Source organism: Pristis pectinata, chromosome 8, assembly GCF_009764475.1.
Source record: "Pristis pectinata isolate sPriPec2 chromosome 8, sPriPec2.1.pri, whole genome shotgun sequence".
NCBI classification, from domain to species: Eukaryota; Metazoa; Chordata; class Chondrichthyes; order Rhinopristiformes; family Pristidae; genus Pristis; species Pristis pectinata.
In genome coordinates, this window is record NC_067412.1 from 24790046 (window position 1) to 24813306 (window position 23261).

A 23261-nucleotide genomic window follows, 5' to 3' on the forward strand; every position below is an offset into this window, starting at 1 on the left:
TGTGCGGAATGTCAGACAGGGACATGCAGTCCACCGCATTCTCTATCCCTCTGTTGAAGCATCCTAATTTCATTTGAGTTTTCTCTTAAACGACAAAACTAAGTTTCAAAATGAGCTCACAGTCTGAAGTAATTCTTCAGTTTTGTGACTTGTAACCTGGCAACATGTAGCGACTTTTAATGTTTCCAATGTTGCGACTTTTAATGTTTCCAGAGGAAATGGTTTGCCTCAAAATAAAAGCCACAGCTATCAACATCAGAAAATATGTGAAACACTTTGTTAAAAATGTAAAAGAATTACTTGGTCTCATTCAGAACAGAATTTCTGAGTGCACCTACTAGAGCTGGGGAAAAAAAACAACTAAGCTAAACAAATGTGCTCTGATAAAAGGACACAACTGAGTTTATTCAAAAGTATTTGCATTTTGGAAAAGGATAGAACTTGTTTCCAACAAAGCAAACCTCCCAAAGCTCAAGAGGCTGACAGAATAGTTAGCCTGCCTGTTGCACTGAATAAAGCAACGCCCTCAAAGAGGAAGTCTTGGGCACTTCCTCATCATGTAAGAAACAAAAACTAAAAGCAGAATCAAGAGGTGAGTACAACCAAGTCAGTTTAATTCTGTAAACTAAATATCTGTTGCAGTCTTTTAATTTAATGACCCACATTGGTTCTATGTGTGTCTGTGCAATACTAAAAGCCACTGAAGGGCATTGGACGGATAGATTCACAAACCAGAATTTATCTGCTCAGCGCATTGCAGCAGTTGAGGCCCTGTGGGTTTTGACAGGATGGTCCAAATATTTCTGAAAACTTCCATTTCCTTCTAGAAACAGAATCAAGTTTGAATCAATATTCTCTTTCTGAGTACACAGACAAGGCAAATTGGTCTTTGTTGACTTGACTGAGTATTATTATTGAAAAATGGTGGTGTGAATGTTGATAGTTCATGTTCTGCATAGTGATTTTCCGTGATATCAACCCAGAGGTGTCTTTCAAGGAGGAGGAGCTGAAGCCTGGGGCTGATCAGCCACAATGTTAAATGATGGGGCAGGTTTGAGGGGCCAAGTTGCCTATACCAGCCCCTGTTGTTTTTGCTGTTCCAATCAGAGTTTTGCACAGAGTTGTTCCAGAGGAGCTTCCTGAGAATGTGCAAGTGGGTAAGGAACAAACATTGTATTATGATCGTGGAGGGTACTGTGCAGGGGCTGACTTCTTCTTAGGCAGACCCTCAGGATCGAGGATGGCTGGCTTCCACTCTGGTTTTGTATTTTTATAATGGTGGATGTGGCCAATTTAGCAGCATAGCAATTTACAGCAGCATTACCTCAAATGACCTTTTGCTAGGTTTTGTAAATAACTGGGTATTCTAAAGGTAATTTAGGCATCCTTGCCAATCCTTAAATCTGTATATACTGCTCTTTTGCTCTCCTGCTGGTGTAAACAGTTTTGCCATATCATGAGCAATTCTCCTTAACTTTTTCTGCTAAACAGACAACCCCAGCTTCTCTTGACCATGAAATGATAAGAACTACTCAGGTGCCCATCAATGGCCATCTCCAACAAGAGAGTGTCCAACAACTCACTTTGACATTCATTGGCCTTGCCATCACAAAATGCACCATCAACATCCTGCGGCCACTACTGAACAGAAGCTTATCTAGAACGACTGAACGAACATTGTAACTACAAAAGCACACCCGAGGCTGTGTATTCTATCCTCAGTGACCCACCTACATAAGACACAGGCTAGGACTATGATGGAATATTCCCCACTCACCTTAATGAATGCAGTTCCAAAGACGCTGGAGAAGCAAAAACCCAGCATTAAGAAGTTTGTTCGACTGGCACCTCATCCACCACCTTAAACATGTAGTCATCTTCACCACTGACATAATGAGGCTACAGTACACACAATATACAAGATGCACTGCACAATTTGTCAGGACTTCTTGAACACAAATCCTTCAACTCTCCCATTTAGAAGAAGGGCATCCGCTGCAGGAAAAATTACCCAACTCCAATATACATACTATCCTGACTTGAATATTCATTGGCTTTTTTCCCTCACTGCTTGGTTGAAATCCTGCAAATTCCTGACTAACACCACCATGGGAGTTTCTATCAACACATAGACTGCAGCAAGTTAAGGCAACAGGTCATCACTGTCCTCTCAAGACCAATTAAGAATCAGCAATAAATAAATGACCTATAGAAGCAAACAACACTGAAAAGGCCCTTTGGCCCACTGAGTTTGTGCCAACCATCAAGCACCTATTTTGCATGAACCATACACTAATCCTATTTTGTTCCCCCCACATTCCGATCAACTATCCCTAGGTTCTATCCCTCACCTACACATTCGGGGAAAGTTACAGTGGCCAGTTAACCTACCAGCCTGCATGTCTTTGGGATGTGGGAGGACACCAGAGCACTAGGGGAAACACATGTGATCACAGGGAGAACATGCAAACTCCACACAGATATTACGGGAGGTAGGATTGAATGTAGGTCACTGAAGCTGTGAAGCAGCAGCTCTATAGTTGCACCGCTATGCAGCCCCAAGTGATAGTCTTGCCAGTGAAGCTCACATCCCATAAATGAACTAAATAGCAAGCTTGCCACATAGGTGAATGCCCTCATTACTTGTCTTATTTTGGCAAATCTCTTCTGCTCCTCTCCGAGGACTTGACATTTTGTTCCTAAAATGCAGTGGCCCTAATGGCCTTAACTGGAAACAAAGGAGCCAAGGTCTAAAGAATTAATATAACTGCCTTAATTTTATACTCTACTCATGGACTTGCAATACAAATTAAATTTTACTGTTGCTTATGAAACAAGAGAACCTGGTAACCTAATTAAATTATTAAATTAATGCATTCGCATTGTTAGCAAATTTACCACAGAACCCATATTCCATTCCAGGATACAAACAATCGTGGTCCCATTTTAGGACCAATCTTTTGTGTATTGTTGATGATGTGTGTACAGACTTTAGAAATATGATCTGAGGTCACATGTATTGTTATTACACTCATGATAACAGTCAATGCACTTGATAGAGTTTCCAACTCCAGAAAATGTTCCTAATTTAGAGCACAGCCAAATCATTTTACCATCAGGATTTGATGGTATCACCTGGTGCACAACTTTCCTGTACAAATGGCAATGTGTTCTGGAAATGCCTCAAAAAGCAAACTCTCCTCCACAGCAAGGGCACATAATCTTAAAATCAGAACAAGACCATGTGAAATTGACAAGCAATATTTCCACACACAAAGAAAAATAACGGAGATGATGATTTCCTCCCACAACAAAAGGCTAGGGATCCTGGGGCCTCGACAGTGCAGAAGTCAATTGAAACTTCTACAAATGAAAAATAAATACTTGGTATCACATGCAGGATATAAAGCTAAACCAGTATCTCAACCCACTCAAGAACAAAATGGTGCAAATCAAAAACTTGCAGTGTAACATTTGTTCAACTAATTCTTATATTATCAAATAGGTCAATTGCAATGTCAAATTAAAATACATGATAAAGCACTTTTATTCCAAATCATTTGATGCAGATTTATTCAGGCTAAAGAGGCACCAACAGAAAACAAGCACTCCTGTTTCAGCAGAAATAACTCATACTGGAATACTTACAGGACTTTCTTTAGGAAATGCAGTTATAAACATCACTTGTGCATACATACCTGTAACATAACAAAGGGACAATGAGTGCATCCTATCACATTAGTGTCACAACCACAACTAGCTTTGCATGTTCCCAAGCCCAAAAACCTAGGAAGTGAAGTGAAATTATAAACATTTAGAAGGAATAAAATTCACCACTTAAACACCAATAAAATTTGCCTTGTTACCCCAAGGTTACCCCAAGATGACCTTTTCTTACCCCAATGACACTGAGATAGAGGCCAGTAGACAAAAACAAAGTGCTAGAAAACTATTTTAAAGTGCTCTGGAGCTTCCTGAAGTTGTGAAGGGTGCTATACAAAGGCACAATTCATTTGATTTTTGTCACCTGGAGGGTCTCAGTTTCTGATCTAATGGCTACATTGATCACTCAGCCTGTTGAAGCAATAGGCACATTCATGAACATTAGATGTGCCAGGGAAAATGTAATTCATTGTTGCCCACATGTGCCGCACAGCATTTCTCTGCTTCCTCTATTTTTTCCATATACAGTAGTAGTCCATCCCAATTGCATACCAACCCCCTCGGACTGCCCAGAATCTACAGAAACTGAAAATGAATTTCCTGGACACTACTGAGAGCAAACCAGAAAAAAATAAAATTGGAGTATATAAAAAAGGTTGTAATTTATTTTTCACTTTCTTAAAAGACTTTCATTACTTTGACCCAAGAATCTAGAAAATTGGAAGTCAAAACACTTTGTTTAGGCAGAGCAAGTGGAGGTTAGAAGTTAAATGATGAGATCCCCAACAAAAGATGTACCCCTCCTGCTGTCTGAATAACACTATGTACGTCCGCTTGCAAAGATTTGTGTGATTTGTTAACCAGACCTCTAGTTTCCTTATGTATTATATATTATTTCCCTTTGGCTGCATTTCCAATCTCAACCCCTTCTCCACAACATAGTTGCACAGATAAATCAATTGTAAGCAAGTTCCCATAGTCTGCACAGCCTTAAGTAATTGCTTTTATAAGTCATCCATGCGCGACACATTGGCTGAAAAGGTCACAGTCTGTTCTTTTCATGCTCCATTTCACCACTCCTGTCTCTTCACCAATTTTCACACAGGATTGAAGAATATATACAGATTGATAAAGGGATTTCATATCTCTGGTTCAGAAGGGCATTTTTGAGAGCAGGGGAAAGCTCAGAACTAAACCAAACTGATGTGAAGAGCAGAAGGAGAAAGACACAAGAGACTGCAGATGCTGGGTCAGGCAGCATCTATGGAGGGAGATGAACAGTCGACATTTTGGGTCTAGACCCTTCATCTGATATGAAGAGCAATTAGTTTAAGGATTTATAAAGGGAAAATATACCAGGTCCCAGGAAATAGGAAAATGCCGAAAAGACTCACCAGGTCAGCCACATCAATGGAGACAGAACAAAGTTAACGTTTCATCAGGCCATTATCCCAACACATTAACTGTATGTAATAATATAAATATTAACCTTTCACAATATTTCTTGATTTTATACTGAAGAATATAAGCTGGTGAGTTAGGGACGGGACAAATTTTAGAGGTGGATATAGAGGTTAAAATACAATGAATAAACTGGGTATTGAACATTTAACTTGCAGGGGACACTAAAATAAGATCAAATTCAAGTTCATGTTTATTGTCATAAGCGTACATACATAAATGCCATGAAAATTAGCTTCTTGCAATGGCAGCACAGTACATTACAAGTAAGACAAACATAAGTTAACAAACTTAAATTAACATAAATTATACATAACTTACACAACAAGATAAACATAATGACACTAGTCCAAGTTGAGAGAGAGAAAAAGAAATATAGTCAAGGTAGTGTTAGGGTTTTTCAGGTCAGTTCAAGAACCTTATGCCAGTGGGGAAGAAGCTGATGTAGAACCTTGATGCATGGGTCTTCAGGCTTCTGTACCTCCTGCCTGATGGCAGCATCAAGAAAGAGGGCATGGCCTGGATGGTGGGAGTCCTTGATGATAGATGTTGCCTTCATGAGACCTCCCCTCTCATAAATGTCCTCAATGGTGGGGAGAGCTGTACCAGTGATGGAACTGCCTGAGTCCACTACTCTCTGTAGCCTCCTGCGTTCCTGTGCATTGGAGCTTTCAGACCAGGCCGTGATGCACCAGTCAGAAAGCTTTCCACATACATCTGTAGAAGTTTGTCAGAGCCTTCGATGACATGCCGAATCTCCTTAAACTCCTTAAAGTAGAGTCCCTGGCACATCTTCTTCATGGTCGCATCCATCTGCTGGGCCCAGGACATGGATGCAAATGAAAGAAGGAAACAAGCTAACTTGCATGAATATATCATATTTGTGATCTTTGAAGAGACAACATGTGCTGTTGATAAAAGGCAACCAGTGGATATACTAAGATTTCCAGAGGCTTTTGAAAAGGTGCTGCACCAAAGGTTAGTGCAGAAAATAAAAGATCATGGTGTAGGAGGTAATATATTAGCATAGACAGAAGATTGGAGGAAGTAACTTATAGTAATTTTTATGTCTTTATGTCATGCACTGTACTGCTGCTGCAAAATAACAAATTTCCCAACCTATGTCTGTGATAATAAACCTGATTCTGATTCTGTACAAATATAATGATTGGTGGGGAACAGAGATTTGGTGCTGGGGCCAGAAGGCATTGTACAATTTGCATAAATGATTAGGTTGTTAAATTTGCTTATGTAGGAAAATAAATTGTGAAGAAGACATAAGGAGACTGCAAAAGGGTTTAGACAGGTTAAGTGAGTGGGCAAAGATCCAACAGATGAAGTACAATGTGGGAAAATGTGAAACTGTCCATTTTGATAGGACAAATAAAAACACTTATTATCTAAATGGTGAGAGATTGAAAGGCTCTGAAAGCACAGAGAGATCTCAGTGTCCTCGTGCATGATTCACAAAAAGCAGGTACAGCAAGTAACTAGGACAGCTAACAGAATGTTATCACTTATTGCTAAGGGAACTAAGTACAAAAGTAGAGGAGTTAGGCTACAGTTATATGGGGCATTGGTGAAATCACACAATATTGACCTTAAGGAAAGATGTTAATATGTTGGAAGCAGTTCAGAGAAGTTCCACTAGACTAAGACATACAATGTGCTTGTCTAAGGAGGAAAGGTTGAACAAGCTGGGGTTTTATCCACTGGATATTAGAAGAGTGAGAGGGGACTTGATTGAAACATGTAAGAATCTGGGAGATGAGAGTCTTGATACAGCAGATATGGAGACAATGTTTTCTCTTGTTAGAAATTCTGGAGTCATGGACCACTGTTTCATTGAGGTCACCAATTTCAGGCAGGAATGAGGCAATTCTTTTTCTCTCTTAGGTGGTTATGAGACTTTGGAACTTCTTCCTCAAAGGGCAGTGGAAGTAGAATCACAATATTTTAAAGGCAAAGGCAGATTGCTTCTTGCTATGTAATGGGATGAAGGTTATAGGACTAGACAAGAACGTAGACTTTAGGTTATAATCAGATCAGCTATAATTTTATAAAATGGCAGACCAGAGTCAAGGGGCTGAGTGGCCTACTCCTGCTCCTAATTTGTATCTTCATATACAAAGGAGAAAAGCATTTAAAATATTTGGTACCAAGGGTCTCTATTTAGAATGGAGATTTGTACCATGCTCTACAGAAATTACTATCTTGTATCAGGCTGATTCTAGGGTTGAAAATAATCATCCTCAACATTTTCAGGAAAGATCTAGCCAAATATCAAAAGGAAAATAGCTGAGGACCAGATTATTGGCCTTCGAAGAACAGATTCCTAGTGTACAGACAGAGGTCATTAATGAACAACACTAAATGGGTATCCATTCACCTCCAAACAGCTAGTTCTGCTGAAGTGAGATATGAAGAGCCAAGTGTAGCCAGCAGACAATACCATGCACCATTTAGTGCTGGAAACCATGAGTTTCTCTCTCAAGGGGCTGATTTTAGTTAATAAGATATGGGGACTTATGAACATTTGAAAGTATATTACAAGGTACTGAATGTTTCGAATGAAAGATCTGCAATAGCAGCAGAGGGACTTTGAATTGTACTGAGGTAAACTGGGATATAAAGTGCATGATCAGGTTGAAAGGATTTCAGAATTAATCCACGACTGTTTCATTGCATCAGCAAGATTGCTGCTTGAATTTTTCTACCTCTTCTCCATGAACTAGGGACAAACAGAATTTTGAGATAAAGGCAAGTTTCAGGTTGTATTAAATATTTGTAAATACTCTAAGTTTTTTTAAAATTTATTTCCAAATCTGGGCATCACTAGCAAGGCCAGCATTTATTGCCTATCACTAATTCTCCTTGAAGGCGGTGGTGAGCAGCCTTCTAAAACCATTCTAGTGAAAGTACTCCACAGTGTTGTTGGGCAAGAAGTTTCAGGATTCCATTCAGCTGCAGTGAGGGGCTGGCAATATGTTTGCTTTTTAAAATTCTTTTTTTAAATTTTATTTACAGTATGGTAACAGGCCCTTCCAGCCCAACTAGTCCACGCCGCCCATTTTAAACCCAATTAACCTACCCGTACATCTTTGCAATGTGGGAGGAAACCGGAGCACCCAGAGGAAACCCACGCAGACACGGGAGAACGTACAAACTCCTTACAGACAGCGACAGGAATCGAACCCCGATTGCTGGCGCTGTAATAACGTCGCGCTAACCGCTACGCTACCGTGCCACCCAAGTCAGCATGGTAACCAAATTGGAGAGAAACCTGCAGGTTGTAGTGTTCCAATGCACATGTTGCCAATGTCCTTGGTGGTAGAAGATTTTTGGAAGCAGAAACCAGATTACTTATGGGCTTCTTTGCTGTTATGTTTAAAATATTGGGGTTGGATAGCAGAGGCAACAAAAAATGGCCCAACATGTCAACATGCCAATTTACAAGGGAGCCAAGTACTGCTCAAGCATATCTTTCCCAGCTTCTTGAGGTAAACAAAATAATAGATAGGAAAATAAGAAACCTCTCTGTAGCAGGCGTCAAGGGTTTGGAAGATGCTGTTGAAGTAGTTCAGGGAAGTAAATGCAGCATATTTTGTGGATGGTACACACTGTAGTCACTGTGCACTATTGGTAGATGGAATAAATGTTTAGGAAGGTTGATGGTTGCCTTGAGGTGTCCTCAATGATGTTGAGTTTCTTGAGAAGAGTTTAGCGCTCCACTCATCCAAGCAAGAGGAAAGTATCCCATCATGCTGTTGAGCTGTGCTATGTAGATGGTGGGAAGGCCTGGTGTTAGGAGGTAATTCGCTCACCACAGGATACCTAGCCTATGAACTATTCAAAGTCACAGTATTTACATGGCTGGTCCAGTTGAGTTTCTGGTCTGAGGAACTCTGCAGTGATGTTCTGAGGCTGTGATGATTATTCTCTGATAATCATATCCTTCCTCCTTTGCACAAGGCTTAGCTCAACCACTGGAGTGTTCTCCCTTTGATGCCCATTGACTTTGGTTTTACCCAGGACCTTCATGCTACAGTCAGTCAATTGCTGCCTTGATGTAATGGGCAGTCACTCTCACTTCAGCTCTGCGATTCAGCTCTTTGGTCCACCTTTAGACCAAGGCTATGATGAGATCTGAAGCGGGGTGGTCCTGGTCAAACTCACGCTGGGCATCAGTGAGTAGGTTATTGGTGAGCAGCTTCCACCAATTTGCTAATGATTGAGAGTGTGAACATTGATTGGAATTTCACGTTAAGCAATGCTTGATAAGAATAAGGGGCTGAGAGCAAACAACAAGCTGAGGCAAGAATTCCTTTTCCACAACATAAGAAATTCTCCAGAACAGAATGACTGAAGTAAGGAGGAGGTCCAACTGCATATCATTTCATGGTGTAATTATAAGGAAATAACTTCCAGTAAACAGCAGTGCAGTAAAAAGTTCATTAACATTTTTCATGTAACCCCAATAAAACCAGTGTAATTAAATCCCAGAACAAATGAAGTAAAAAAAAAGTACCAGATTTCAGGGTGTGTGCAGCACAGCAGAGAGAGGTTAGGATTGATTTAACGCATACCATCCAAACATTTGTTCTTCCAAACCATTCCCTGTGACAGATGGTGGTGCTCCTATTTATTTTTAAATTTAGAAAATCTCAAATTAGAAGTTAGCTCTGTTGATTTTTGGTTATCTCCTAGAAACCAAATTACTTGTATGCTTCTTCACTGTAATGTGCAAAAATTGGGGTTGAAGAGCAGAGGCTAAAAAAGGAATTGGGCCAACATGTCAAACTTATAAGGAAGCCAAGTATTGTGCAAGCATATCTTTCCCCATCTTCTTGAAAACAAATAAAAATTAGGAAGTGATCACAATCAGTCAAACTAATCCCCAATTTCCTCATTCCAGTAAAGATAAACAAAATTAAGAGGTCATAAATAGGATAATAAGAAACTTTTCCCCATAGTAGAGACGTTCAAAACCAATGGGCACTGGTTTAGGGTGAGGAGTATGAGGCTTAGAGCGGTCTGAGGAAGAATTTTTTTCACCCAGAGGGTGTTTAGAATCTGGAACACATTACCTTAAGGTCTGGATAGGGGAGCTGGTGCGGTTGGGGGGGGTGGTGGTTGTAGGGGAGTCGGGATTTGAGGCAGAGACACACAACATTTAAGAATCTAGATGAGCACTTGAAATGCCAAAGCATCAAAGGCTACAGACCAAGTGCTGTAAAGTTGCTATTGGTATGAATGGATACTTGATAGTCAGCATGGACTTCTGTGCCAAATGGCCTGTTGATGTGCTATGTGACTCTGTGGTTCTTTCATACTCTCACAAGGACCAACCTTCCTCAACTATTTCAATTGTGAAAACTAAGGCTATAATGAAACAACTTATTTATATTTAAGCTTGGAAGAGCAGAATATTTACCTTCCTATCCTTGACTGTGCCAACAGCAAGTGGTCCCGTCATAGCAAGGAACACTACAGAGTGAAACAACACACCTGCAATTGAGCCAAAGGTGTGTTTTATGTAAATTTTTGTTACCTTCATAAGCTTAAGTGCTATTTGCCTCAGAGGAGTTGGAAGGTGTGAAATCAAGTATCACTTGAGTACTTGAACATGCAATGCTGGTCAACACTTGAGGGCAATACTCAAGCTGGGAGAGGAAGATGGGTGGTATTAATGGTGATGACTCCGATGGAAGACTGCTTGTGGACCAGCCTGTGAGGCAGAGCTGAACCAGATGGTTCAAGTCTGCCTTGGTGTAGAAGGGGACCAATTTCACTTTGTGGTCTGCCTTGGAAGACAAAGGTCTCTACTTCACCTCCTTACGGCCAACTGTGCATCCAAACCCCATCCATTATTGCAAAGGGGTTTGATAAAGACCCAGTGAGAACCAACTTCCCACTGCATCACATCCATTTTTTGGACGCTGAATTTAAGCCAGGGAGTTCTCCAGTGTTACAATCTTCTCAAACAAAACTGTCCTAAAAAGAGACCAAACGGGATCACTTCCTTTTGCAAACATTGCTGAGGTCAACCTGGTTCCACATTTCCTTCCTAGAAGAGGTCACTGCAGCTCAAAGCAATTCACTGAATGTTAAGCACTCCATGGTTCTGAGAGAGAGGGCAAACTCAAAGTCGTCGTTTTCATCCTAATTTTTTCCCAAGTCATTTCTGACACCACTGGTATAAGTAACAAAAAAACGTAGAATTATATCCCATTTAAGGCAGCACGAGCATTACCAAACAACATTTGGCAAGGCTGCTGAACTACACATAACAGCTTTCTTTAATCAGTATAAATTGATGTTTAGTCTCATCACTTCTCACATCAGTTATGTTCTCTGAACAAATCAAGACTTCCTGTTACTTGACTAACATTTTAGAGCACATCATTACTCAGTTGGATTCAAGATTACCCACCTGTATAAACTGCTTGTCACTCTGTTGAAAACCCACATACTGGGTTTTCTCTGTTTAACTTTGGTGAAAGTACATTGACTCAATATTTGACATTCAAGGAAACTCAATATTTTATCACTTAGCTTGCTCTTTAGTTCTGAAGTGTCTGTTGCACAACCACAGAGCTTAAAACATCAGCAAAATGGGCAGGTTAACCAGTGCTGCAGTGCATTCTATCTACTTCATTCTTATCAACATTATCATTGTGGATTTGGTTAAATGTACGTATAAAGTTTTCCAGCTACATTTCTCTTCCTTTTGTAAAATTTCAACATATTTTTCAAAATTAATATAAAATGCCTCTCCTTCCCCTTACAGCCCCCAAGACAACTCCCCTTGCAACTGCAATGCCCCTCCACATCTGGCAGTAGCCCAGTAATGAGATCTCTGATGCAACAGCAGGGTAATGGGTGTATGGGTAGAGACACAACTTGGGACTCTGCTTAATGCCTTGTCAACAGAGAATCGCCTCTGGAGAAGATAAGAGTCTTTCAGAGTTCTTAGCATCAGGGCTCAGTGTTATGAGGGAAAAGTGGAGGTATCTCTGTGAACATAACATCCTGGCAAGGAAGCATCTTGTTGACGATCTTACAGAACCAATTAAGAGAAAGGAACTAGCAAGGGAAAGACTAAATAGTGTGTCAAGGTTCTGTAGGTTGAAACTATTCAAAGTAACCTTACAAGTGGTATTCGTCATTTTTCTTCAAGCAAAGTGTGATCAGAACTTAGAGTAGGCAAGAAGATGATGCTGAATAACCTAGAATAGTTTAAGAGAAATTGGGAGCAGGAGAGAGTATGAATGCTCTTGAATAATCCAGAGATCACTGCACATTACTGGACAAGAGCTAACAAGCAATACATTTTGTTGTAATAGTCTCAAACACAACAGAATTACGTTCCCCGTCCAACTGAGCAGTGACCTCTGCCATTTGACCTAGTTGTTAGGTCACATTTGGCTAAACAAGGAGTGAAATTAGTCTTTGATCACTAGTGCTGAACATTTACATGATTAGCAGCTTCTCATTGGAGTCAGTTTCTGAGAATCAATTCCACTGACTCCAATGGGATGTGCAATCAGGTAGTGAAACTCTCACATAAGCAAACAAAAACAAATTTCCCTCCAACATATTTGCTCTAAAATTATATTAAAAAAAGAGGCATAACTAATATTTCAGTAACCACACATGCAAATATTCCCAGGAACATCAACACACCACTTAATTGGTATTGGTTTATTATTGTCACTTGTACCGAGGTACAGTGAAAAGCTTGCCTTACAAACCGATCGTACAGGTCAATTCATTACACAGTGCAGTTACATTGAGTTAGTACAAAGTGCATTGACGTAGTACAGGTAAAAACAGTAACAGTACAGAGTAAAGTGTCACAGCTACAGAGGAAGTGCAGTGTAATGAGGTGCAAGGTCACAACAAGGTAGATCGTGAGGTCATAGTCCATCTCATTATATAAGGGAACCATTCAATAGTCTTATTGAACATTTAGCCTGTGTCTCCTGCTTCCCAATCAATTTCTGCTCTGGGCAAGTAATTTTTTTCATTGCACCTGTGCATATATGTACTTGTGCATATCACAATAAAACTCGACTTTGATTTCTGGTTTTAAACTGTTTTTGCTTTTTAAAAAAAAGTCTACTAGAATTTTTTGGATCCATTCCTGGCTTAGCAGCCTCTTGCACTCCAACCAATTTTAATCTTTACACTAGCGGCAGCCATGCTTTCAGCTACTAAGGCCCTAGGAGTTCAAATCCGTTTCCTTAAACCACTCCACTTATGTTTCCCTCTGAGAGCTTTCTCAAACTTAGATTTTTGACCGACGTTTTGGTCGTCTTTCTTGATTACTCTGCGCAGTATCAAATTTTCACCAATTCTTTGTTTGAAAGTGTTCCATTGAAGTACAGTGAATGTTACATAAATGTGAATTATTGTTGTTGGTTCCACTTTGAGCCTAAATGTAATTATCCACAAATAGCACATTTAATTTCAGTGAAGTTTAAACTCATTGACCTTCTACTTACCAAAAGATTAACTGTTTACCTTGAGTTCAGTTAGACTAATGCACGATATGCAGTACATGCACAACATGTGCTCCTGCCAACATTCCAAAGAGAATGAAGGAAAACAAAGGAGCACATTCATTCCTCATTCAAACTAGAACTTTAAGAAGCTATGAACTTGGCTCCAGGAAGGATGGAACTGGTCCCCGCTGAGCCTGGCCTCGTATAATTTGCTCGTGCTGGATGTGTTGCTTGATTTTTCACTCTCTGGGAATACATTGACCAGCCCAGAACAACAGGAGATGAATGCATCCAGAAATATGGAGGATTTTGATTGTGTGAATCAGGAAGAAGTTTTTGCATTGGCTGGAGTTTGTGTCCAGAGGACTCAGGTTGTAAATGGTAATCACAGTGATGGGAATTAAGTCAATGCACTGCATATTGCCTTTGCTTTTCCAATTATTGTACATATTAGATGGGATTAGATCTGGTTAGGGTGACATTTTCAAGGGGCTACCCTCAAACCTGGACTTGCAGTTTCCATTACAGAATTCTACTTACATCCTTGTAGATCGATGCTCCTGACACAAGTAAGCTGTTGGGATCATTTTCACCACTAGCTATTAAAGATGGATTTGATGAACTGAACCCCAAGAATGCAGTTTGGGTGATAAGAGTAAGAACTATTTGAATTCCTTCCCTCATGCCCCATAATACCACCAATGTTGCCTATTCCCTCCTTTTCTCTCTCACCAATAGTATTTGACCAATAGAGCATTTGGTGTCTGGGATTGTTTCTTTGACAGTCTGAACTGACCTCACATCAATCCCAAAGTATTCCTGGCCAGGCTTCTAGTCACTGGTGAATAAGTATAGTTTGTGAGATGGTGTCCTTCTTCAGCTGTTCATACAGGTCATTTGTATGTCCCTGATGCATGGTCTCGAGATTCTCAACTCCATCCTGAATACTCCTCCACTTTGAATGGTCAGGGGCCAGAGATTCCCATGAGTCAGTGGGGATATTACAAACAATATGGCCTGCTCATTGAATGCAACCAGGGCCTTAATGCTGGAATGTGTTGTCCTGGGAGAAGACACTGCCATTGCTTTCCTTATCCTTCCAGTGAACTTGGAAGATTTTGCAGAGGCAGCGTTAGTGTTTTTTTTGATGGTATGAAGTACCTGCTGTGATTGTCCAGGTCTCAGATATGTAAAGGAGGGCAGGGATCCCTGCTGGCTGGCAGCCCATGAGATTTGTACAAGATCTTCAAATATCCATTTTCTCAGTTGACCAAAGGCTGTGCTGGTGCACTGATAATAAAACTCACCATAATCTTCAATGTCTGCCTTTGCTGAGAGATAGCTCCTGAGATATAGGAACCAAAGACAGGAGTTCAAATCCTACTAGAGCAGCTAGAGAATTTAAATTCATACAACTAAATAAATTTGGAGTTGTTTAAAAAATGCTCAGTAAGTATAACCATTAGACTACTAGCTTGTCATAAAAAACCCATCTAGTTCACTAATATCCTTCAGGGAAGGAAATTTGCCAGCTTTACCCAAGGTAGTTGATTTTTAACTACCTCTTCAGATTAAGCGCAACTAGGTACTGGTATTGGCAATAAAGTCCACATCCTGTGAATTTAAAACAAAATCCTGAATCTCCCTACAAAGAAATTGGTTAATGACTCAAGGCCACTGAAATAAGGACATGTATTTTTGTTGAAAAGTGTTCTGTTTAAAGAGTACATTAAGTGCAGCTCTCAAAGGATCTTACTAACAGTTTATATATTAATAATTGAGTAATAATTGACCGTCAAGAAGATACTTCAAAATTACCTACAGACAAAATGAAATGAAAGATGGTAAAACCCAATTTAAAATAAGATCCTTTTCCTTCCTGTGTCAGAAGATTATAAATTCTAACTGCAATCTAACATGCAGGAAACTGGTTAAAAAAAGCTTCTTTGTCTTCGTCCTTAGCTCAACAACTTCTGCTGCTGCCAGCCAGAAGTGTAAGTGTGGTAAGGGAAGTTGGGTATCTCAGGGTGAGGAACACAATGAGACGGCTGCCTCTTCCATAAACCATTAAATGTCACAAAGAATTAAAACCCTGCCTACATCACAGGATGAATGGCAAGTTATAAACTGTGGCTGAATTGCAGACGAGACAAGCAAAATTGCTGACAAACAGTATTTGCTGTAATTCATTGTGTTAGTTTGCAAACGTCAGTGGGCATGCTTGCATCTGGAGGATTAAATAGCTAAAACTATATAAACATTTATTAGACGATTTTTAAAGACTTTAATCAGGTCTGTTTTACCTTAGCAACTATTGTTTGTTTTAAATATGAACCCCTTGGTGCACTGCAGTTCATTGCTCCAATCCAGCCAGTGATTGGTTTGAATGTGCTGCAGAAACAAGCAAATTTGGGATTGGGTGGGTGGGCAGCAAACTCCAGGAACTGTTGAGAGGGAGTTTAGAGACCGTATAAGTGGAAGTGGGTCATTGCACGAGTGGCCTGATTTTGCTGAATCCATGGTCTTTGCAATGTTGCAACTTAGGTAGCATGTTATGAATAAGATAAAGTTAAGAATGTCAAAGAAAGAACTGGGACAAATTTGAGTTAGGGCTAGAGAGGAAAAGGAAGATTGCATTCAGAAACAGAGAAAATAAAGAGCAGGAAAGGAAAGTAAAACATTAAATACAATTTTTAAAAAATCTGTTAACAATTTACGACCTGTGTGAATGAGATTGTATATTCCAAATTGTTGCATTTCTGGGTCATGGAGGCTGACGTGTACAAAATTTGGCAATAAAAAGCATGCTGTCAAGTACCATTGCTAACTTTATATGGCGAGCTTAATGGGGACGGAAAGCACAAAAACAGAAACCACCGGTGTACGAGGATGAGCTGCTGTTTTTAAATGGCTAACAGTGAAATGGTGCAAGTCATTCCTGAAACCTGGAAGGTGCAGACCGATTTTGTCAGCGACATTTGTGCCTTTGTGGTTCAGGTGCATTTGTCAGTGCACCTGGTATAATGTAAAAAAAAATCACTGCTGCCATCTCGTGGATGATTCCTCCTAGTACAAGCTCCATCGCACAGTAAAGCCCATTCCAGCCACCTAAAATTGTGACCTGGGGGTGCGCTCCCCCAATTCCCAACCCCCGACGGGGTGTGCTCCCCCAATCCCTCCCCGACCTGAGGGTGCGCTCCCCCAATCCCTCCCCGACCTGGGGGTGCGCTCCCCCAATTCCCCCCCCACTGACCTGGGGGTGCACTCCCCCAATCCCACCCCCCCGACCTGGGGGTGCGCTCCCCCAATTCCACCCCCCTCTGACGGGGACTGCAAATCAGATAAGGTCCTCCCCAGTTTACAAATGCCCGTGCCTGAAATAACAAACGAGCATTTGGGAGATGGGCGGGATGGATTTTGCCAGCTGCTTGCAGGCATCTTCTGCTGTGTAGCAACTCAGTCCGTGGCTGTGTTTCCAACTCGCGAACTGTTCAGGTTATGAACAACTCACAGGAATGGAACCCTGCTATAAGATGGGCAGGACCTGTATTAGGAAAGAGGGAGAAGGACAGAAGCTTGGTCAGAGGTAGAGCCTAATGGATGTCGTAAAGCCAGAGAGATGGAGAAGCAGGCTAATAACAGAGAGAATTCCGGTGCCTCGTATCTTTCCAGCTGGAGTGCGGTCAGTGGACATATTACAGTCAATAAAATGGTCAGTGAAACACAGCAACTTTTGTACACAGACATATTTTGCAAACTATAGAGACAAATGCCCAAAAATCTGCATTACAAACTATTTGCCAAGGCACAAGGACACTTTTTCAAATAGAATTAATTACATCCATTCAGGGCGGAAGACGGATATTTCAGACAGCATCTCCAACAATACTGCCCATCCTCAGTTATGCACAGATGTACCAGCTTAGATTAAATCTCTAAAATCTACTATGAGTTGATGACCTCTGATACTCAGGCCACAGTGCCACCGCTGAGCCAAGACTGATATCAAAATCAATCCTTTTTTTCAGTTTGACAGAACACTTTCTGAGATAGATTGAAGTTAACTTTATTATTTTTATTGTTCTTTATAGGTTGGAGACCTAATCATTTCGTCAACTCAATTTGCTGAATTGAACAGCATAGGATTGAGCTGTAGACACCGTACACCACTGAGCAAGTAATTCAACAAGTAAAGGGCTACAACAATGGAAAGTCCCCACAACGAACCCTTGCTCTCAAATGACTCCACATCATCTCCTTCAGGCAATGGTAATTACACATCTGATATCCACACATTCATCAAGATCATGAAACTACAAAATTTAATCTCAAGGGGTGTTTATGTCTACAGCGTGTTTGGACTTGTTGGACTCCTAATGGGGATCTTCATCCTAATTACTTATATTAGAAACTTCAGCAAGAAAAGTAAATTTGAAAAGCTTGACATCTTTATATTCACAGTGACTGTGGCTGATTTCATGCTCATTCTCTTCTCCCTCACTGACATAGTCAGGCCAAACCCCGTAATGATGTCTGCTCTATGTTGTGCAATCCTCTCATTTTCCTTCAACCTCCCGTATTTCTACACAGAATACATTCATGTTGTAATTTCCTTCTTCCTGGTATCTAACCACATTGCAGTGGCAAGGAGAGCCCTGAGTAAACCTCCCTTTACCATCCTCGCTGTAATGGGCTTGAGCATCCTCTGGTCAGCTCTGATCACAGCACTCATTGGGGTCAGTGATGACCTGAACAAAGAACTGAACTGCTACTTAGACCCTTTTGATGCTCCAGCAAAGTACAGCATTGTCAAGTTTGTCTTTGGATTTCTCATACCAACACTCATCATTCTGGGTTCCATCCTGCATTTCCTGATTCATTCCACGTGCATGCAGAGTTCAAACAACTTGCAAGCCTGCAGGGAGTCTTTCTATCCACACCGAATTTTCCTGGCACTGGTCACAGTGACTTTTATTTGCCGCCTTGTTTACAATGTTCTGCTTCTCCTCCGACGAGAGGCAGTCGACGACTACAGCCATCGTGAAAAGGAGCTGATAGTGATAATTGGAGAGTTGACCATGTTTGTTGGGAGCTGCCTATGCCTTGTGTCCATTGTTGCTTTAGATGAGAAAATGAAACATGCTGTCAGGGAAACCTCAAGTTGCTTTACCAAGCCCTGCTGAGCATACAACTCCAGTAGAAACTAAAATAACATGATACCCACTATTGAGATCAATTAGCATCATGAAGACGCAACTTCTCTATATTGAAGTCAACATCCTGTGTGCACATTATCTGCTGTGTTTCCTACATTACAAGAGTAACTGCCCTTCAGAAGTAGCTCAATAGCTTTAAAGTGCTTCAGGACATCCTGAAAAAAGGGGCAAGAAAAGTATTATATCAATGTAAGTCTTTCTTTTGCCTCTATACCGAGACAGCAGAACATTCTGTAACAATCAACTCAACCAAACCAGTGGCAAATTATGATTGAAAAATCAAAGAAACAGTGGCCAATGTTAATGTTTTATTCTGACCCAATTAAAAAAATCTCAGATGTACTTTGTGGTGAAGCAAGGTTTCATCCGTTTCCCACTTGCATGGGGAGGCGGAAGTGGTGAAGAGCGCAGGGCATTCCCAGGTCCTTTTGGGGAACAGCACTCAGTGATCAACTCCAACTCACCAATACTATTCTGGAATAAATCACAGTGAGGTGCACGTTAGCATCCTTAGGATGATCTTCCTTTACCCCGTGGGAAATGTTAACAGCAGGAGGGAGATGGGGATGAAAAATGTTACTGTGGATGATCAGTAGAAAGACAAGTCCCAAACACTGACTGCTAAAATTGTGGGGATGGGAGACACAGGGCAACACACTGCACAGATGCCTCCTAATGAATCACAAAACAATGGCAAAGACCAGTCTCTTCTTTGGAAGCAAGAAAGAACAGCTTTTATAAGCTGATTTTCCACTTCAAAACAGATGCAGTCACTATTTTAACATCTTGAACAGATCAAGTTGCAATATGTAGGTTAAAAGTCACAAGTTTACAGATTCCACATTGTATCAACTCCTAAAACTGCAGGATTGAATTCTTCTTTTCACACCCTATTCACGAAGGAGCCATGGTCGATGCAAGATTAGTGCCTCCAGTGTGAGTGGAGTGAAACCACACTCAATTCTAGCCTTCAATAAAGCTACAAAACAAGTCCTGCGAATGGTAATTTAATTGTTGGCACTGGATTAAGAGCTAAAAGTAATAAGTTGTTAAACAACATTGCGAGCAGAAAGCAACGCTGCTGCACATATTATTTTTCATTCTGTGTTCAAGTAAAGCACTGCTGTGATCTCAAACAAATAAAAGGATGGGCTCTGATGAGAGCTGCTGATTAAAACTCATCTCACAACCACATCTGCTTGTGGAAGAAAAGGAGTCTGCACTTCAGAAGCCCACAAGGATCTTTCAGCTGGGAAAAGAAACACAAAACTTTGCTGCCTCAACTACCAACAATTCCAGTTCACCAGCTTGCTCAATCTTTGAGAACCACAGCCATCCAGTGTGATGAACTGTGCTGCCGAGGCTCATTATCCAACAGAACCACTGCAGAAGGACTGAGTGGAGAGATGAACACTGATGGTCATAAACTGCCTCTCTCTTACTCTTTCACTGGATGGGGAGTTGTTGGAAACATGGGCATTAGCCGTGCTTGAGAAAGTAGTGGTGTGATGGATTCATAACCCACTGCAGACTGTGTGGAGACTGCAGCCTCTGTGGTGAAGATACTTCTCCGTGCTATCAGGCAGGGAGTTACAGGACTTTTTCTTGGCAACAATAAAGGGATGGCAATTTATTTCCAAAGCAGCATGGTATGTGAATAGTGGGCATTGCTACCCTGTCCTTCCAAAGATTGAGTGCTTAAAATGTGCTGTTACGGAAATCTTGGCAAGTAACTGTGATGTGTTTTGTAAGTGACACACATTGTAGCCACAGTGTACCAATGGTGAAATTTTAAGGTGGTGGATAGAATCCAACCAAGTAGGCTGCTTTGTTCCTGGTCGGTGTCGAGCTTCTTGATCATCAGTTCAAAACCTTTTAATTGTAAGTGAATGCAGTAAACACATTAGCTAAGCCTACAATAGTTAATGCCACTGAATCAGAAGAAGATTATTCAAAAAGCTGTAAAGGGGATAGATATAATACAGGAATTGTTAGATGAACAAAAGTCAAAGTCTTTCAATTTCTCCACTTGCTGATTGGCAGTTACAAGATATATTGTTAGCAATCCCTCATTTGCTATTCAGTCCATAACAGACCCACACAAAACCTCAGGAAACCCCGGTGGAGAGAACCTTTGGGAACCTGCAGTCTAAAGCCATCTGTTCCTCTTAAGCCAGCTACACGAACCATAAGGTATTATTCAAATTACTCAGCTACTGGACATTGAAATATCATCAGCAAACCCAATGCTGCAATATTATATCATTTGTACTTTTTGTTACAATGTATGTTAAATCAAGAGTGGAAATGAAACAGGGATGTCCAATTATGAAGCAGATATGACATATGTAACCCAATCGACTCAGGAAGGCCACTCCACATGCAATTATTTGGCTCATGATTGTTATTGAATTACTTTGAATAGAATGTTGTAAGACAATTTTGATATATGTATGACAGCTTTTCTGAAAGTGCTCTTGTAAACGATGAAAAATAACAGCATTGGACTGAACAGCAAGACCAGCTTTATGTTTATGCATATTCTCTAGGTTATTTTTACTCTCTGACTAATTGCTGCCTATGATAAAAGGTCTTTTAAATTTTTTCCTCTAGCATATTCACCTATCTTGAATTAAATAAAAGTTGCAATACTGCACAATTGTCTTGGTTGACTGAAATAAGATGCCCCAGAATTCCACTGTGACAGCTAGGAGAATAACATTAGCAATAGGAGCTTGTTATTGAAAAATACTTATATATCATCTAGGGTTACAGGTAGTCCATTGGACCACCTACTACTGACTTAGAAAACCGTAAGTGGGTCTCAGGATATTTACGTTTACATCATGTAAATATTTATATTTACGCCACTAACTAGTAGCATAGCCGTTCTGAAGGCCAGCTAAACCATAAACTTCACAGTTTCCAGATCTGTGCTGTTTACTAGGCAATTAATCTCACTACCTTGAAGTTTATATGGAGTGGTGAGTTAAAGAGAGGGAAATAAGCTCAAGCAATAGTTCGATAGTTTCTCATCATTCTTGTCCAACCAACGGCTGCTGTCTCGTTTACATTGACCTTAATCTTTCCAAGGATTTCCAATGGGAGTTCTTGGATCTTTTAGCAATTGAAGCAACTAACTTGTCTGTGGTACTGAACAATTTCATTTCTGCAATCCTTTCATCATCATTACCATTCAACAACTCTTTAACCATTCCCTGTCATAATAACATTTCGCAACAGCTCTCTCATGTATCTGGACCCAATCGTTGATATGCCCTCTCTAGTCAGTAACACTTGTCCATCACAGACTTTCTAGTCTTCCTCTGGTTTTCTCATGTTACATGCTCTGTTCTAGCTGTGCCCCTACTGGCACCCCTAAGCTGCAAGCACAACTTCCCACTATGCTAGAATACAGACCCATCTATTCCAGTTTAGTCCTTCCCCAAAACTAGGAGGCTTCCTGTCTCACCCGGTCATTCCTCCTCCAAGTATCTTCAAGCCTTCAATAGCCAAGGCTGGCATCACCCAATTACATCTTCTGTTACTTATTTCAAAAGGATAAAGCATCAAATCAGAAAATTAAATTCCATCCAAAACTCCCCACACCCTTACCCAAAACCCATCTACACTCATCTCAATCTTATGTTCAAATCAGATTACAAATTATTGAAGTAAATAAACCATCAAGTCAACAGTAAGCAAAGATGAATGGTAACCCAATATATTTTGCTTCCAACATTTATTTCCGTTCTTACAAAAGGTCTCAGACCTAAAACGTTAACTCTGTTTCTCTTTCCACAGATGCTGCCTGACCTGCTGAGCGTTTCCAGCGTTTTCTGATGTTATAGTAGATTTTCAGCATCTGAAATTTTGTATCTGCAGTTTATTTTTATTTCAGCCACTATCTGGCTTCTTCTACCTTCCTCCTTCCTGCAGCCATCTCTAACAGTCTCTCTTTCTCTCTCTCTCTCTCTCTCTCACACACACACACACACACACACACACACACACAAACTCAATCTGCCTCTCTTTTCTCAATGCACATTGAATCTTGCCTTCAGGAACTGAAGTGGCACACAGCACTAACCAGTGGCCTAAATTCAGTACTACAGTTTAAAAAATTACGGAGAAGGTGATTACATTTCCATCCAGTGGCAAAGATTTGGTACTACAGCAACATTAAAATTTCACCACATTCAGTTTTGAAAGATCTTTTTACTAATGCTCAAGTAACTGAGTCCCAAGCATGTTGCATAGCTTTGTAAACTTAGGCTTCCAATCTATGACACTAGCTTCACAAACTTGATTGCTTCAAATCTTAATTCAACTCCATCTCAGCTGCAGCCTTTATCTCAACTTTCCCGCAACTTCAGGCTAAATTGCAACAGAGATCCACTCTACGTCAAGTCCA

The 23261-nt window shown here is 40.5% G+C and overlaps 2 protein-coding genes across 5 annotated transcripts in view; one reads left to right on the forward strand and one right to left on the reverse strand.

Annotated features, from left to right (window-relative positions):
* Nucleotides 1-23261, reverse strand: part of LOC127573099 (uncharacterized protein C7orf50) — a 281007-nt gene that overhangs the window by 156107 nt on the left and 101639 nt on the right. The window lies entirely within an intron of this gene.
* Nucleotides 543-21488, forward strand: LOC127573098 (nociceptin receptor-like). 2 transcript variants are annotated; one of them, XM_052020964.1, is made up of 2 exons: nt 543-592; nt 17723-21488. In XM_052020964.1, the coding sequence occupies exon 2, from the start codon at nt 17837-17839 to the stop codon at nt 18812-18814; it is 978 nt and encodes a 325-aa protein (XP_051876924.1). In that variant the 5' UTR covers nt 543-592; nt 17723-17836; the 3' UTR covers nt 18815-21488. The 2 variants fall into 2 exon arrangements, with proteins under 2 accessions (XP_051876924.1, XP_051876925.1); XM_052020965.1 differs by having other exon boundaries at nt 568-606.